The sequence below is a fragment of the Misgurnus anguillicaudatus genome, chromosome 15, assembly GCF_027580225.2.
Source record: "Misgurnus anguillicaudatus chromosome 15, ASM2758022v2, whole genome shotgun sequence".
Taxonomy (NCBI): domain Eukaryota; kingdom Metazoa; phylum Chordata; class Actinopteri; order Cypriniformes; family Cobitidae; genus Misgurnus; species Misgurnus anguillicaudatus.
In genome coordinates, this window is record NC_073351.2 from 27676822 (window position 1) to 27696520 (window position 19699).

The 19699-nt window shown below is 36.5% G+C and overlaps 1 protein-coding gene across 4 annotated transcripts in view; it reads left to right on the forward strand.

Annotated features, from left to right (window-relative positions):
• The window catches only part of srgap1a (SLIT-ROBO Rho GTPase activating protein 1a), a 133511-nt gene that overhangs the window by 65862 nt on the left and 47950 nt on the right, over window positions 1-19699 (forward strand). For all 4 annotated transcript variants that reach the window (XM_073853702.1, XM_073853701.1, XM_073853700.1 and 1 more), the window contains exons 7-8: window positions 2427-2648; window positions 17599-17700. In XM_073853702.1, coding sequence (XP_073709803.1) covers window positions 2427-2648; window positions 17599-17700 — 324 coding nt within the window. The remainder of the gene's footprint in view (window positions 1-2426; window positions 2649-17598; window positions 17701-19699) is intronic.

A 19699-nucleotide genomic window follows, 5' to 3' on the forward strand; every position in this document is an offset into this window, starting at 1 on the left:
CTGAGAGTCTCTTAGATGAACTAGGATATGTTATATAGCCTCTTTTTTTCACTCTGCCGAGCAGTTCTCCTTGTTCACTCTCCTGAAGTTCAAGTCTAAATCATTGTCAAATCCTGTCAGCATCATTTATTTATAAACTGAGCATCCAGCAAAATATTATTTTCATCTAGGAAACAAAAGCCTCTCTACAGGGGGCTGACAAGAGACAACGATTTTGTTCCATGAGTGCACAGTCAGTTTTTCAGCCATTTCATCAGAGGAGAAATAGCTTGACCTTGTCTCAGTAAAATGTTGTCCCATACTGAGTGTTTTTTCCTTTATTCTGGCCACAAACAAGTGTATACCCTTATATGTGTATTGTGTAAAACTATTATGCGAATTACACTTGCTTTATGATTTTATTATGATGTAGGAATGTTTCAATAAGAAATTTAATACAAGATATGTTGTAAATGTATTTTAGCATGTATGGTTTTTCATCCATATTGTCATAAGAATGCAGATAAAGTTTAAAAGAACATCATAAACATCAATCTCAATATTTATTAAAAAATTAAAACTGGTTCCTGACCCAGGTTCACAGCTGTTTTTCTGTGTTTTATGCAGTCTCAACAGAATTTGAGAATGAGAGAGAGAGACTTTACTAAGAGAGAGAGAGACAGCTCCACAAACCAAGAGCCAAAGTGATGGTCAAACAAAATTATGAGAGAGGAAAAAAATTTTCAGTTTAGTGGGCAGTGTGGACAGAAAGCCGGGTCCATTTTATTATTCTGTCAGCCTCAGAATCAAAACTCTTACCATGGGTTCACACCAGCTGCATTTGAGGCGTCAAAATCGCGTCTTACCGTGTCTAGTTTGCCGCTTGAACATTTTGAGTTTACTCGCTTCATTCACGCGTGAAATTCTAGTCAAGACATTCACGCGGAAATTGGCGTCATGGGAGGGGCTTCTGCGACTCCGCTCGCTTTCTGTAATCACGTCACTACTAGAGCAAGCTCCTGATTGGTTAACGCGGCGCGTTTTTCCGCCAAAGTTCACATTTTTCAACTTGCGCGTTTGCCGCGGGAATGCTCAATGAATGAGGTGGAATCTCGTCTACCGCGCTGTACTAAATGCCTCATCCGCGCAGCGAGACCTCCAGACGTGCGTCAACGCGTCTTCACATTTACTTAACATTGAAATCACTCTCGCTTGACACCTCTACCGTGGCTGGTCTGTACGCAGCATTAAAGGGACACTCCACTTTTTTTGAAAATATGCTCATTTTCCAGCTCCCCTAGAGTTACTTTGATTTTTACTGTTTTGGAATCCATTTAGACGATATTCGGGTCTGGCGCTAGCACTTTTAGCATAGCTTAGCACAATCCATTGAATCTGGTTAGACCATTAGCATCACGCTAAAAAATAACCAAAGAGTTTCAATATTTTTCTTATTTAAAACTTGACTCTTCTGTAGTTACATCGTGTACTAAGACCGACAGAAAATTTAAAGTTGTGATTTTCTAGGCAGATATGGCTATTGGCTAGGAACTATACTCTCATTCTGGCGTAATAATCAAGGACTTTGCTGCTGTAACATGGCTGCAAGAGCCGCAATGATATTACGCAGTGCCCGAAAACCGTCCCCTGCTATTAAACGATATTAGGGGACTATTTTCGTCTGCTGCTAAACTTTTCCCTAACAGCTTTTCTGTAGTAAGATCTTAAATAACCTCTCCAAGGAAGACCTATTTCTCCCCCATATTTTATTATCCAGCACAGTTTCTCATTTTGGCTCCCCATGATTTTTTGGAAATTCCTGCTTGTCCTCTTGGTGTCCCAAGGCCATATAAAGACAGCTCATAGACCAGAAAACAGTCAGTATGTATTAGGTCATCTTAGACACAAATATTCACAAAATCACACTTGCTGATAGAGTGACGTGTCATGCTGTGTTGCTTGTGTTAATGTGTCTGGAATTTCAGATATTAGCTGTGAGTAAGATCCCATGTTTACGGAGCTTGGCATGGAGTTGCCTAAACAGTAGTGTTTTATCTTTGACGTTGAAATAAACCTAGAAATGTGCGTATTTGACTCAACCATGGGTTAAAACAACCCAGCATATTTTTAAAAGTGTAGCGTATACCATAAAATGTTAGGTTTGAACTCTACAATATAGCTGTTATACATTGTCTTTTGAGCAAAACACTTTAAATATTTGTTTAGTCTGCAAATATTGACCAGGATTTAAATAGTCTAAACAGCTCCTACTGCATTTCTGAAATCATACTGGGTCATCTTGTGTGTCAAATTAAATGTCATTAAATAACTGAACATGGTTCAGATCGGTCAGTCTTTATAGTTTAAAAAAAAGCTGTTTGCTAATTGACCTAATAACTGTGGTAGGTCTATCTAACAAGTAACACTGTGCTTCTCCATCTGTATAGTGTTGTGATCTGGGATATCATGCCTCTCTGAATCGGGCTTTGCGGACGTACCTCTCAGCTGAATATAACCTGGAGACGTCTCGTCACGAGGGCCTGGACATCATTGAGAATGCAGTGGACAGCCTGGACCCCCGTAGCGACCGCCAGCGGTTCATGGAAATGTACCCTACTGCCTTCTGCCCACCTGTCAAATTTGAGTTTCAACCACATATGGGAGACGAGGTCAGACTTAAACAAAGCCAGACCTTCACACGCGTACATATGTATATTTATACATGCATATATCACACAGAGCAGCCACATTTACACCCAGTGTTTATATTTTAATACTGTTTAATGTGAGAGCTTATTTTCTTAACATTCCTGTTATGCAGTACCTTTTTCATAAATATTATTTTATAAATATAACTTTAATAAACATTCTTTGACCAGAAATGTACATTTATGCCTTTTTATATAACAAATCGTATATTTGTATTTTTAGTTTTAAAAAAGGCAAAAAGTAAGCATGTTTAAATGAAAGAGCTACTGTATAGTGCATAGTTGAGTTGAGTTTGCTTACATGTGAGAATTAACGCAGTGTTAAGTTTTCGTTTTTACATTTAAGGTTTTTAATACTCTAATCGACATAGACATCATTTGTGACCCGTGCTGGCAAATTGAGTTGGGATGAGCAAATTTTCCAAAATGAGTTATTTATATTTTGACATTCTCTATTAAAAATCTTCAAAACAATGCATGATTTGTTGTAATCTGACAGAACTACGCCTGTTTGAAGCGAAGTTAATTTTGAGAAAAATCCTAAACTACCACTAAATTTACCGCATCCATACCTTAAACTCAAATGTAGAACGAAAAGATTTGGCACACACAAAGCAAAAATAATATCAATATATGTTCATTTTTTTATTTTATTGTTTGATTGATAGGGGTGTGACGAGACACTTAATCCACGAGACGAGACGAGACACGAGATTGGGTTCACGAGAACGAGACGAGACGATATTTTTACACTTTTTAAGAAACCCTCGATGATAAAATAAATGAATAAGAAACTGAAATCATGTTCTTTTTAAATGTTTTAACTAATCAAGGACTGGCCCTAACAATTATTTTACTAACTGATAATGAAGTAATTTGTTATTTTTGGGTAATAAAAATAGACCCAAGTGAGCAGTAGCCTTTAAAATTACATAATAACGAAGATGCAATAATAATTGGTTCAAATAAAATATTAAAACCAAGTTACATTAAACAACATTACATTAACAAACACATTACATTTGTGGTCTATAAATAAAAAGCATTATGTATATATTATAACAAATGCCTGCAGGGGGAGATAGTTGACTCCTGACTCTTCACTTTCACTTTAGACGGAGAGAAACGCTTATTTTTTAACCAAACAATGTTTAAATTCATTTGAATATTTAATATACGTCCATTTCTTTACAATAGAAATGAACATGCAGACATTAAATCATGTAAACTCTGTGATGGTTTAATCTGCTGAGACTTCACATCTGACAGTGATCACCAGACAAACACAACACGTCTCAGACTTCACACGTGCTCCCAAACGAACATTATTGGAAACCCAAACAAAAAAGCAAATGCAGTAAAAGACAGAATATAATGCATGCACTGTAAGAGGCTAATTACACCAACCACGCTTTAAACGCCTGGAAACGCAAGGCGCGACGCACTGCCTTTTTTGAAAAAGAGCAGTGCGAGTCGACGCGGCTTTTAATATTGCTTAGGCAACCACCTAGTCAGCTGTCTTGTCAATCAAATACTGAAGCGTGCACTCTTTTGCTGTTAACTGTCACATTAGCAGAAACTTTAAAAAGATGACGCTTGCTCTGACCTTGTTTGAGGGTGAGAGGTGCACAAACACGCAGGAGAGAGTGAGCGAGTGGAGTCCGGTTCTTCAAAGCAACTGTAAACTTCCCTCACCACAACGTAATGCCCGCATCTCCCCTCATTCGAGTGGACAATGGAAAGACGCGAATGACTTCGGGCGCTTCTCCGCTCTCGGCGTTCCTTCAAAGGCGCGTGCTGCGGCCGCCGGCAAAAAACGCAAGGCGCTCAGCGCGCATAAACAGCGCGCAAACGCTCCATGCCCATAGAATATCATTTAAAAAAAGGCACCTGCAACTGCCATAAACGCTTTTGGTGTAACTGGCCCCTAAAAGGGTCAAACAGAAAGCTGCATCCTCCGGAGGTCGCATATGCAGGCTGCATATGTCATTAAGGTTTATTTCAGATCATTTACTGAGCATTACATTCGCAAGTCGTGAGCATATTACAACAATTTGCGATTAACTAAATTATTAGTAAACTTTATAATTGTTAGTAGTCTCCAGGGGCGTAGCACAAGGTCCCGGGCCCTATGCATAGGCAGTCCTGATGGGCCCCCCATTTTTCCATAGTTTTCTAATCACTACATGAACAAACTGTATGATAACCAAACAAGACTTGATTCAGACATATTTTATTTTGCTGAAGTAACAAGACATTAAATTTTAGAACATTTATTTTTATTATGCTTTATTACTTTAAGGCATAAATTAAATCTTAAATATGCCATTTTAGTTTTGTACATTAACAAAAAGCTCCATTCATATTTAAAGACGAACAAAACATGTATCACTAGTCATTTTATCTGAAAAAAGGCAAAATGAAACAAATGCTATTGCTTGCATACTATAGCCTATTCATTTAAAATTAAACATTTTTTTTCAAATTAGGCTATTGTTTTGTATGCAAACAGCTGTTAGTATACAGTTTATTTATTTAGCCTTTCAACTCAATTTGCATGTAGTCTATGACCAAATTATCATCTGAAAGTGTATACAGATGTGGCCTTTAAAAACGCGCGTTTTCTCCCGCGGCATTCGCCAATTCGTCTCGCAGAGTCCCGCAGCATTCTGCAAGTGCTTTCGGGGGGGCTACTTTTCCCTTTCCCTTAATGTGTTTCGCTTCAAAGAATATCCACCAGGTGGCGCATAAAAACATTGTCGTTGCCGTTGTTTCCAGAAGTTAATAAGGGCATTGCTGAATATTTTACATTGAATTGCTGTTTTTGAAGTGATATGTCAACCCCTTCTTGCCAGCATAACAGCGCATACAAATATTAAGATGACTGTACGTGCAATGCGCATTTATAGTAAGTGCAACAGATAATTTAGTGTGAGCCTAATAAACGCGACTCGTGATATAGGGTTGCTATTTACAATGAATATTATTTGTGTTGTCGAATTTTGACACCGTTTCATTGTTTGTTCATAATATTTATAATTGTCATTTTTTCAAAAAAGTATCAATATTTTAAAGAGATTAATGTGGTATAAAAAAGACATGTTTTAAAGTTTAAAACGTTGTAAAAAATATAGTAGTATTCTTATATTTTAAGAATAACAATATGATACATTTATACTCTTATACGCTAAAATGCTTTACATATGGAAAGAGGAATTCTTCTCATAACAGATATTTTTATGTTATTATTAAGACGTAGGCTACATCTAATAAAATAGCGAACAGAGAAACTGTGCCTTTTGCGGACGAAAAACACCTCAGAAATATTGAGTTTATGAATATTTACACTTACAATATGTACTTTGTGAAATGTGTGTGTAATAATTTTATAACATGTGGCTGTAGAGACAAACACGCTGCGTCGCCTTTCAGATATCTTACACGTTCGCATTCAACACTTTTCAAAACGTATTTATATTAAATCTAATGAATAATTATAAATTATGACATGAGAAAATTAGAAGTGTGCAAAAGAGCACAGTTCAGATATTGTTAATTAAAGCGGTTTTATACACCTTTCTGCCTTGTTTAAATTAACAAGAATTTTATTTGCCACTGTCAACACGTTTTGTGATTGATTTAATGATTTATTACAGAAACTTCTATGAAGCAAAGCTATTGTACTAAGCATCTATATATATATGTAAATAAATAAATATATATATATATATATATATATATATATATATGTTATAAATGTTGTAAAAAAATATATTAGTATTCTTATATATTAAGAATAACAATATGATACATTTACATTGCGCTAAAATGCGTTACATATGGAAAGAGGAATTATTCTCAACCACCACCAATAAAGTTTAAACATTATTTTTTAGAAAAACGCCTCGGAAGTGTTGAGTTTATGAATATTTACACTTACAATATATACTTTGTGAAATGTGTGTTTAAAATAATAAATTTCATAACATGTGTATAAAGACAAACACGCCGCGTTGCATGATTTTATAAATACCGAGGTCCATATAAGTATTTTCTAGGGCATGCACCCCAGGAAAAAAACTTCTTATTTCCCTGCTCTACATATATGAATTTTAATAAATCAGAAAACCAAAGAATCAAATACCTATAGATTTCAAACCATATTAGTATGCAGAAAACTTTTGTTGGTCATTAGGAATACATTGTAATAATTATTTTACCATCCTGGGCACACTGCTGCACACTTTCTCTTCTTTTGTTATTTAATTAACTTTAATGACTTTAACAGGTAGGCCTTAGGACTAAATGCAATAAAATGTTCAAGCCAAAATATGAACATTTAAACTCCGTGCACGCGCACTACGGGTGGATGAAGCGTTGTACCGCGCACGTGATGCATCGTTTTCAAGTTCAAGCTTAGCAGCACAACATGCAGTGAATCTAATCATTATAGAGTAAAAAAACATATCTTCAAGAATTAAAGGGTGGCGTTGAATTTTGTTAATAAACACGCTGAATAACGGAAAGTGAATTACTGAAGGGAGTAAGAGCAGCGCATTAAATCTGGACACCCATATGTGCTCAACTGCAGTAATGTTTCTTGTCCTGTCACCTTGACAGTCACTGCGGTTTCACATTTCTCGTCATTAAACTGCTGTATATAATAGTCAGCGTTTGATTACTTAGGCTACATCTTTCTTGCACAACCACTAACTGCGCATCTGACCTGTGTTGCACCTCTGTCTGACTGGTTTGATTTTATTGGTCATCTCGGTTTCATTTTGACTTCATCTTAAAACTTAATAGACCATTTAACTGTTTGTACACAATGATGACATGGCACCGTATGCGTGCGCATTTGGGCAACGGAGCTATGGCAAGAATCAGCAGCAACTGACCCATTTCACAAAAAATTCACACGGCCGCGCCGCTCCATTAGCATGCTACACTTGCTACTTTAGCGGGTTGAAATGCATATACATATTAGGCTATATATTTGGTGTGTTTGACTTTCTGCCGAACTGCGCGATCCAATCGGCATATGAAATTACTATAGCGGCGCGAAAGTGACTGGGGAGCAGACTGGTGTAGCGCTACAAAAACCCACAGCCGAGTGACAGCAAAGTACCGCGAGAGCGATTCCAGTTATCACATGGAGAAATCCGCTTTGAATCGCTCTCGCGGTACTTTGACATCACCAAGAGGTCTGCTTAGAGCAAACTTGTGACTTGCATAACAATGACTTTGTCCCACCTCTGCTAAGACGTCACATGCCGATCGGTCTGCGCGGTGCAGGAAGAAGCCACACGAGCGCTGAGCGTTGAGTCAAATTATAAGACGAGCGTATGAAAATGATCGAGGTCTGGTCAGGGAATTAACCCAACACAAAAGTGAAAATGATAGCAATGACTCTAAGATCTATAGACATGCACATCAGTGTTTTATTTGTGTGGAGAAAAGGACAATTTGAAATAGTGTCCAACACAATACTCTACCATTATACTCAAATAAGTAGGGCCTACATGCACTGCTCCCAAACGTGATGTGTTTTGGTGTTGCTTGTAATCTGGAACTTGGTGTATTTCAAATGTGTTTGTTAAGTGTCTCCACATGAAAACGGAATGCCCTCCCCCCGCACAGTCCTGCAATGAGAACCAGAAAAACCGGTTTCTAACCATTTTATTTACATGTGAATAGTGAGAGAGCACCCCCTCAGGAGCTGTAGGACGGTTTTTTATAAGCGTAAACCAGGACTAAGCCTTAGTTTAAATAGAATATAAAATTAGTTTTAACAAACATGCCTTACTAAAAACATTATTTGTCTGCATTTTGAGGCAAAACAAAGGGCATGGCCGTCCGGACCTCGGTAATTTTCTAACGCTTGTCTTATTTGACTCAATGCTCAGCGCTCGTTTGACGATCTTGCGGCGCCACGCAGACCGATCGGACGGCATGTGACATCTTAGCACCGCGAGACAGTAGGCCTACAGCATGCTTTTGAATAGATCTCACGGTGGTGTGATGTCACAGACCAACGGGTTTGCGCTGCGCCCCATTAGGTAAAATAAAGTGGAAATTATTCCTGGATGACCAGTAAAATCATACCAGGCAGACATCAAAGGAGGACGGATACCTCAGTTAGTGGAAGTACCAGAAAGATAGGTTAAATTGGGCCGGAGCACAGCTCCGCCTCCTCGGGTCCACAACACACCTTGCCGGAGCTCCGGTCCGTCTCCTTCAGCAACAGGGTTTGGTAAAATATAAAGTGTATAAAGTGTGCAGTATACAAAAAAATGCCAACAAATTATTTCTAAAAGTAGCAATATTTTAAAGAGATAAATGTGGTATAAAGAAAGACATGAGAAAAGTAGAGGTATGCAAAAGAGCACAGTTCAGATATTGTTAATTCAAGCGGTTTTATACACCTTTCAGCTTTGTTTGAATTGACAAGCATTTTATTAGGCACTGTCAAAACATTTTATGATTGATTTACTGATTTATTACAGAAACTTGTTGTCAGAAGCAAAGCTATTGTACTAAGCATCTTTATATGTATGTTTTAAATTTAAAAGTGTTGTAAAAATATATGAGTATTCTCTTATATTAAGAATAGCAATATGATACATTTATATTGCGCTAAAATTATTTTGCCATATAAATTATTCTCAACCACCACCCATAAAGTTTTAACATTATTCTTTAGGAAAAAAACGGCGTTTAAACCCGTGGAGCGAACAAGAAAACATATGTTTATATGCTCATTCGGCATATCATATGATATTTTTTATTTAGTTTTACAGTTTTAAAAGTGGCAAAAAAAGTTCTTAAAATCTAACTGGTCTCTGTAAATATAACTGCAGATGACAGCAGATTAGATTCAGTTCACCTACTAAGAAATAGGAGAAGCGATGATTTGTGATTGATTGGGGCTAATAGAATGACTGCCACACTCAAAATACACCAAACCAAATGAGCACTTTATATTACACTAAAGCAACACACAATGTGCAAGTCATGACCATGGCCGGGTTTCCCAAAAGCATCGTAAGGCTAAGTAGATCGTAAAAACGATCGTACGAATCATCTTAGAATTACGGGCTGTTTCCCAAAAGCTTCGTAACGTAAGTTGCACTTGAAAATCATCGTAGATCTACGAATGCTCTGGAGTAATCGTTCATTCATAAGTGCTTTTGGGAAACCGGGCCCAGGCCTTGACGCTTTGTGTGTTCGACTTTAAATGGTGGGGCGCTGACTGGTCTGACTCTACATTTCATCATTTAGGCAGTTTTCCCAAAATGGTGGCTGTGGGGCAAAGTGAACCACCATGAGGCACTGTCTGAAACCACTGAATATGTTTCATTAAAAAAAATATCTGTGTAGTTTCGCACAACTGATTTGTTCATTTTTAAACATTTTAGAAAACATATCATGCCAAGACATTACAATATTACTACATTTTTATTTTATGCATTTGGCGTTTTGGTCCATACTGAAAAACAAACTTACCACTAAGAAACGTCCATTGACAATCTCCAAACAATAAGTTGTTCCTCAAAATCTGTATTTTCATCTGATACAGACTCAAACATGAGTGGATGACATCAGAGTACCGCGAGAGCGATTGAAACCAACCTCCTCCGCCTTATTTCTCGCGGTACTCTGATGTCATCTGCTTGTCTGCTCTTGCGGCGCTGCGTAAAGTTGACCACACCTAAAAACCGTACTGCTAAACTCGACAGGAATTCTCTGTGTATACCAGCACCTCCTTTATTAATTGTATAGCAGGAAAACTTATTTTTTACTTCTCAGCATGAAAAATAGCTTGGTTTGGCGTGTGAACTGATTATGTCAAATTAAGTTACCCGATATCCACTTAATTTTAGTTATAGAAATTCATTTAAAATAACTTACAGTGTAGTAGGCCTAGATTTGCGTTTAAACAAAGCAACTGTAAGGTTTTCTTTTGATTCGCTCGCTGAGAGGAGATTAGAATTGGGGGTTGGCAAAGAATTGGCAGACCTGGGGGTGGGTGGTTTTTAATTTCTTGACTTTCTGTGTCAGTGGTAGCTGCTACTAGACGCATTACATTTTGGAATGAACTTCCTTCATGTCGTTTTATTTATACACTGTAAAAAATATTTGTAAGTAAAGTTAGCATTAAATATGTATTACAATTTTAAATTAATTTTTGCTTTTATTATAATTATAACTTAAATAACTGTAAAAATATTATGTGTAATTTTTAATGTGTAATATTAAAAATAATATTACACATTTTTTTATCAAAAAGACAAATAACTTGATTCTCATTAATAATAGGCATGGAAAACAAACTTCTAATTTTCAAACCCTCATACAGCTTGTGCCTATCTGCGTTGAACTTGAGAGCGCTGTAAGCGTTTATTGTGTCTTTCAGCACATTACATATATGACCCATTCTGTCTAAATGAGTGGGATGTTTTCAAATACCCTATTAATTAAACATCTAATACGTTTTCTGAGAGTGAAATGATTAATACTAAGATGCATGTCATGTCTGACATCTTGGTTTCGGTTTAAAAACATGCAGGAATTTGAAATTAAAATCCGGAACTTGCTTGATGTTTAAAAAGTTATTAAGAGAGATAAAGTTCGGGACTGATTTATGTTAAAAAGTTATTAAGATCAACAAGACTCGTACTGACTGACAGATCCGAAACCAACGCACAGACACGCAAGTACCTGCAGACAGAATAGTAAAAAAATCTGTTTTGGCAAGAATTTACGAAAGCATATTAAGCATTACAAAAAACTTGTTAAGCTCATTATTAAATATGTCCATAGCCTACAGCGTTTGCGCGAACAGAACGAATTGTTTAAAAAAAACTCTCTCATTAATCTTCATCTAAATTAATAAATAATCAGATATTCGTTTATAATTTTAGATAACAGTATTCTCTATTATTTAAAGTCAGTTTTAGTTCAAAACAAGCAAAATTATTTTAAACAAGGTAATTAGAAAGTTGTAATTCAAATGTTTCAGCTGTTATTTACTAACTTTTTAATGTTAATTGCAATTCATGTCATAATAATCTTCAGTATACATTTTGCTTTTAAAATGTTACATTTTCATATTTTTATCTATTTACTTGTTTATTTTATATTCACCTAGATTGACAATGAAGCTGGCTTTAACTTGAAGTAATTTAAAGATCATCTGTGACCGAAGTCACGGAGACACGGAGTTATTAACGAATATTTTATTATCAGAGTGCAGCATTTTATCAAGGTTTTCTGGTCTTGTGTAATTAAATAAAACAAAAAAACTAAAATGGTAATTTTTTACAGTTGGATTAAAAGAAGCTTGATATTAGGAGCGTTTTAAAACTAATTCCAAAACATCTCGAGTTTCTAAATAAGGGACGCGCAGAAAATGTCATTCATTCATGTAATTTTATAGATTACACTCATTCACTTAACACACATATTATGCGTGCTTTAAGGGCTTTATAATTTAGCTGTAAACACTTGATTATGTCTGGCCGAATATTTTTTCTGCTATTCGGATGAATTCGTTATTCGTTTTAAAGCCATTATCCGTGCCCTTGCGAATAACGTATTCGGCTTCGGGCACATCCCTAATATATATATTTATTTATTTATGTTTGACGAATGCTTATCAGTACATACTTTTTGGTTTCTTCAACTTTAAAGATGAATATTCTCCTTTAGAGATGGGCAATTTTTTGCAATCACGAAAAAACAAAGAACGGCACACTGCTACTATAGCTCTCAATATTTATTATTTAAAAGACAACGTTTCGACCAAAACGTTGTCTTTTAAATAATAAATATTGAGAGCTATAGTAGCAGTGTGCCGTTCTTTGTTTTTTCGTGATTTAGTGTTTTTGGGATCGAGCACCTGTCTCATAATATTTTTGGATGTGCACACTTCTTATTCAATTTTTTGCAATAGCACATTATATTCAAAATTTTGAGCTCATAAAAAAGATTTTTCGCTTATATAAATGACATCTTCATGTTTTTATGCACGTTTAGATTTGGTGCAATTTCCCAAAGGCTTATAATTAGGAAATACACACAACACGCTTAACTTATATTTTCTTATATTTCTACTTATATTCCTACTGTTCAGTAATGCAGAAAAGCGCAACACAACCATGTTAAAGCTATTAAACGTTCAGATGCAAAAATGAACTAAATGTAAAGTTAGATAAATTAGTTAATGATATTGCGTAAATGCGCTCGGTCTCTTCAAAGGTCTTCGCGAGTTATTTTGTTATAAGACTCAGTTATCATACATCACGTCTCTTCTACTGTAAGTACACGGAAAAAAATAAGACAAATGATGCGCGTTTGAGTCGAAATTTTATGAAGAATATGTCACTGTTTATGTAACTGGCAAAGAAAACTTTGCCAACGAAAGGTTTGCCAAAAAAGCCTGCATTTGTATGGCATCAAAGAGTATCTCCTAAACACAGAAAATCCGTGTCATGTTACTTCAATATCATAGAGTATACGCTCAGCATTGAAGTTAAGCACACAAATTGTCGTCAGTATGGCCTACATGAAACACGACTGCCATCTACAGGTTTTTGTATTTCCTGCATCCCCCACCGAACCCCCCTTCTGCGGGATCTCGCAGAATTTCGGAAGTCCTCGCGGCATTCTGCTCTCAGAGACGCGCATTTTTAAGGGCCACATCTGTATTCTGCTTTTTCAATGGGTTGTCTCGGTTCATTTTAGCACTAACAATCGCAGCCAGGAAAATTCAAACAGTTTAGCCAGAGGTGTAGAGTAATAGAATATTCTACTTAAGTAAAAGTAAAGTTACTTTAATAATATTTTACTTAAGTAGTAAAAGTAAAGTTACTGGTCTAAAAATCTACTCAAGTAAAAGTAAAAAGTAAATCATTTTAACTTTACTCAGAGTAAAAGTTACTTTTTTTACAGCGGGAAGAGGTGGAGAATTCTAGTATAGTTCAAAAACGACAAGGGAATATACATTTCAAACTAGTTGTTTTTAATTGTAGGAATATCTTTACAATTAAAGTGCAATAGCAAAAAGTTAATAAAATAAAAGCTTTTATATAACTAAGAAACATTTATGGAATTGTTTAATGATTTTTACAGGTGAGTATGCACTTTTAAAGCAAAAATAATATGAGGTCAGCAGCTAGTAAATACAATCACTATAGTAAGGTTGTAATTGATGTATTGCTGGTAACATTGTTATATAGTTTAAATGAGCATATCATGAGATGAGTGCATGGCTATATACTTTCATCCTTATTGTCTTTTATCTAACTTCCCTGACCTGGGTACCTGATGTAAGACCTTTATTCTTATTTCTCTCTCTCTCTCCAATGTCTAATGACCTGTGCATTCTTAAGGACGTTCTTAAGTTGTGGTTGACTTGACGCAAGGCTGATTGACCTCGGAAGATAATGCGCATTGTATTAAAAACGCGTCGTGCAAATGAGCGATAAAACCCCGGTCCACAATTCCGTTCTCATAAGCATAAATCCTACCTTACATAGGAATGAAACACTCGCTTCACGTCAGAGGAAAGTGGTCGCTTAAATATGGCCAGAGGTTTCTTTCATAAGAAATTAATTGAGGGTCTGCATTAGCGCGTGCCTGTCTCGTCCATCTCCATGGTTCTTTTTGTGAGTTTAGCACGTTCCCCCGCCCATCAATCAATCATCATTCATCCGTGATTACCTTGCATTTTTAAAAATATTCTTTACTCAGTAACGTATATGATTTAAAAAATGTAGCGAAGTAGTATAGTAGGAAGTTTGTTTTTTTCTTCTACTGTCTTTTCTTTCTGTTTTGGTGGCCCAATTTAGCTTTCTTTGACAAAGACATTTCAACCGCACGCAGAAGTTTGCGCTCTACCAGACGCACAACTACAAACAAAATGCGCGTGCAGATGGACTAAACCATTTGGTGCATTAGGAAGGGGTGGAACCATGAGACTTTAGATAGTTTTTACTTATACAAAATATATTCAAACAGTTATTCAGCAAATACACTAACTTTACATTTCATTTGACATTATAAAATTAAATTAAGAAATGAAAATATTCAGGTAAAATAAAATATATTCCAGACTTTCAAGGGCCCTCTCTCCCCTTGGGGCCCTGGTAATAAGTACTGGTTTTACCCCCAGTCCGACGCCCCTGGTAGTCTCTAATAAGACAGTCTTTATGAAGTAAATGCAGTTTAAAAATGCGATCTCCGAAGGATGCAGTCTTTTATTTGAGAAACGGCCAGAATTTCACCTACACAAGAAATCTCGCGAGACACACTTAATCTCGCGATACATATTTAATCTCGCGAGATCTCGTCGCACGAGATCTCGTCACACCCCTATTGATTGATATTGAGACAGATAGCTTTAAAGGGACATTCCACTTTTTTTGAAAATATGCTCATTTTCCAGCTCCCTTAGAGTTAAACATTTGATTCTTATCGTTTTGAAATCCATTCAGCTGATCTCCGTGTCGGCGCTAGCACTTTTAACACAGCTTAGCACAATCTATTGAATCTGATCATAGATATGTACACTAGATTTCGCCTTGGCTACGGCAGTTTATTGGAACGAATGCGTGGATTAGAGCCGCCATCTTGAAACAGGGGAACCCCGCATCAGTGTCATTGTAGGCAATGGTGTAACGGAAATAAAATCACCATAAATCGTCATGAATGTGATTTTCTTGGTTTTCTTTTGGTTTGTTTCAACAGTCAGACATGTGTTTAGCATTGAGTCTTGAAAAAAAAATTAAAATTTTGATATTATGAAAATCTACATTTTCTAACTATAGACCAGTTCAAAAGATGTAAACAACACTGGTCCAGAAGCACTTCCTGTTTCCGTTTTTTAACACTAGATTAACGTTGGGATAAAATAAACCAACAGAACATATAAACCTGAATTAACTGAAGTTAAACAAACATCTTAAAGATAATAATATATGTAAAATAAAAAATAACTGTCACAAACTGTAACAGGTAGTGTATATATCTATATAATCTGATTTGACCATTAGCATCACGCTAAAAAATAACCAAAGAGTTTCGATTTTTTTTCCTATTTAAAAATTGACACGATGTAATTACAGAAGAGTCAAGTTTTAAATAGGAAAAATATTGAAACTCTTTGGTTATTTTTAGCGCGATGCTAATGGTCTAATCAGATTCAATGGATTGTGCTAAGCTATGTTAAAAGTGGTAGCGCCAGACCCGGAGATCGGCTGAATAGATTCCAAAACTGTAAAAATCAAATGTTTAAATCAAGGGGAGCTGGAAAATGAGCATATTTTCTAATAAAGTGGAGTGTCCCTTTAAGATCTACTGTAATGTAGATCTAATATAATGTTACACATCAGATATTTTTCCTCAACAGTTTGCCAAACATTCCCTTCAGATATAACAGATTATAGATCCTACCTGCGTGAATTCTTGTCAAAACAGATATTTTTAAAACTAATTTTGTGTAGATGGGTTGCGCACTCACGCGTTTGTGTGCATGCGCTTCAGATGTCAGCATGAGGAAGATCGCTTTTGAGTCTTGTCGCTCTTAATAACTCTTTTAACGTCAATCAGGTCTTGAAATGTATCTCTCTTAATAAAAATTTTAACATCAATGCAGTATTTATATTTATTGTAATAATTAAAAGAAATGCAAAAAATAATACATTTTATACATAAAATTATCACAAGTAATTATGCATTTAGAACGGTACACCTTCAGAATACGTGCAAATAAAGATAATTCAACGACCATTTAGAGCATTGGATTTGCTAGACGACAGCTTAATGTTCTTATTTTTAGGAAAACCTCTGATTAATTTAGACAGCATGGCTCACTTGCTGCGTCTCAATTCAAGTGGTTCCCAATTCCAGTCCTCGGGCCCCCCCTCCCAGAATGTTTTAGATGTCTCCTTATATGAAACACCTGATTTCACTCATCAGTCTCCTTAATTAACACACTAACGAGCTGATAAACTGAATCAGGTGTTTTTATATATGGAGACATCTAAAATATTTTGGGAGGGGGGGCCCGAGGACTGGAATTGGGAACCACTTGAATTGAGACGCAGCAAGTGAGCCATGCTGTCTAAATTAATCAGAGGTTTTCCTGAAAATAAGAACATTAAGCTGTCGTCTAGCAAATTAGTGGCATTAAAATTAATTTGCGTTAATGCGTTATTAATGCGTTATTAACGCGTTATTAACGTGTTCATTTTAACAGCTCTAATATATATATTAGGGCTGCACAGGTAAATGACCCATAATTTTTGTTGCAACATCCCGGTTAACTTACAAGTGTATTACATTTAATTTACACAAACTATAATGGACACATACAGTATATATCCTTGAAGTGTAGACACCAGTGCATCCATTAACCCCACTGTTAATCTTGTCTCACGATGAAGCGTATGAGGTCATACGGTATATAGAGTGTAAAAGCGTTTTAATGAAATTCTGAATTAGATGTGGTGAGGAGGATTGCTTCATATCCGTATTTTATTGTATCTCAGTTGTACAGTGCTGGACTCAAATCATATTGCATTTCTCACCCTCAAGCTGTATTTTAGAGCCTTTATTGGATTTATGCTCCCTAATTGTCCATTTTGCCACTGATATCACATCTGTGCATGGTTTACAACCTGTTGTTTTGTGGTCGTGCCTGTGCACTCGGCTGACAAAAACAATTGGGTTTGCGTTATAATACTTGTACCAGGTGTTTTATTTGTAAATTCCTTGCGTTTTGGAACCCTACTAATTCTCTAATGGTGGCTGTCATTTACCGATTTGGTTTTTTAAGCTTCCAAAATGGTTGAAAAAACTATAAAAGAGGAGTATGTTTGTAATCAGTGGTCTTGTTTTGTTTTTTTAGGTGTGTCAGATCACCGCCCAGCCTCCCATTCAAGCCGAGCTCCTGCTAAGGTTTCAGCAGCTACAGTCCCGACTGACCACATTGAAGATCGAGAACGAGGAGGTAAGGCAACCTTTGCCCAACCTTTGACTTGCAAGTGGTCCACGTTAGTCTTGCATTGCCAGACCTTTGACTGCAGTTTAGTTATAGAAGTGCTCAATGTTGTGTCTGAAGCTTTGGATTACTGCCAGTTCTCGTGTGCCTTCTGAAGATAAATCACTTGTTGATTTCCTTATCTGATTCATACCAAAATGTTTTTTTGCATAGTTTTGTTTGACACATGAAAATGTTTCTTGTTACGTATGTAACTGTTGTTCCCTGAAAAGGGAAAGAGACGCTGCGTCTCCCTTGCCATACTTCCTGCGTCTCTGTAACGCATCTTTGGCAATATTTCAGATAGCGATATACTTCCTGGCTCCCGCGTCACCCTGTCTTTGTCGTTGAGCCTCAACATTGGTTGAATTTGACATACACATTCAGACGCACTTACGCCTTGAAGCGTCCCCAAAGTGTCACCGAATTGACGCAGCGCCAGTTCCCTCGAAAGGGAACTGTAACAATGTATCTTAAAAGGTAAAACGATGCAACCTTGCTCTCACTTGAAATGTGTCCCCACATTTAGTCCTTGAATTTGAGGGTATTGGACCTGGAAAGTCCTTGAAAGGTCCTTGAATTTGAAGTTAACTAAGGGGACCCTTTGTATGAAATGTGCTAAATAGATACATTTTCCTTGCCGTGACTTTTAAAGCATTTAAAGAGACCAAAAGTAGGATTTTTTCAATAATGAGCACTGTGGACAAAAACCATCTGCTAAATAACAATATCATCATACACTGACCCACAGACAAAATGAGTTTGTTCATTTCAGCTGTCAACATTGAGCTCCATAATCAAATTTGAAATCTTATGTAATAAGTTCGACAAATCCAAGAAATCACATCCCATATCTTTCTGTTGCATTGATGTGTGGCAGCTTTGCACTGTGTTTGCCTAATTGAGTTGGCAGGAGCTGATGGTAAAAGAGGTTTTCGAAGGACTTACAAGAAATAGTTTTTCCTCCCTGCAGAATTTTGTTGTCCTCTAGATAACCCCAGTGACGCACACGGAGGCTTCTCTCCAAAACACCAGCTCCTTTTTCCATCTCTCAGACCGTGTCTGTCTTTTACACATTTTATTATCTGGGCCTCCTTCAAGGCTGCAACATTTTAATCAGTCAGTAAGTCGAAAGCTCGGGCGGATGCCGGATAAAAAAGCGCTTGGTCAGGAAGATGGAGAGTTCTGCCATCGTTCCTTGGCATTATCTTGTCTGTCGTAGATGAATGAGTGTCTTACATCTGCCCTGTCTCTTATCTCTTTCCTGTTATCTTATTTCTGTATGTGTGATTCGTTTTCGGATTTTTCTTTTTTTGGCGATTTTTTAAGCAGATAAAAAATGAGAACTATATTGTATGGTGGAAGAGCACTTAGTTTGTAGCACTTCGACCTCGGGCGCAGTAATATTGACGGAAGTTTGAGTGAGAGGGGGAGTAGTCAGGAGTGATGATGTTACTGTGCTGCAAACTAAGTGCTCTTCCGCCATACAATATAGTTCTCACTTTTATCCGCCCAAAAAATTGTCACATTTTATTTTGTGCCACCATACTTATTCGAAAAACATGCAAGTGTTTGGTAGCTTCTAAATTCATCCCTGTTTGGATCCTAAGGAATGAATGGGGCTAGGCTAAATGCTAACACTTTCACGATGCGCTGTACAAAGATTAAGTGCACACATTGAAAATAGATAGGTATGTATTAATTAATCTAAGGTGAGGTAAGAACATAGTAAAATATTGAAAAACTGTGGTGTTTTCCTTTAAGAAGACTTTTAATCCATGTTTGTGTTTTTTTTTTTATTTTGCTAATTTCTATGTACAGTATTTTTGAACTGCTTGCTAGACTTACAGGCATGTGTATTGTGCCGGAGCTAATAAGTCCTTGGCTATGTCCCACAAAGAGTTTTGGAAAAATGAGCAGCTAGCTTTGGATAACAGCGTTTGCCAGATAAATATATCTAAATGTAAAT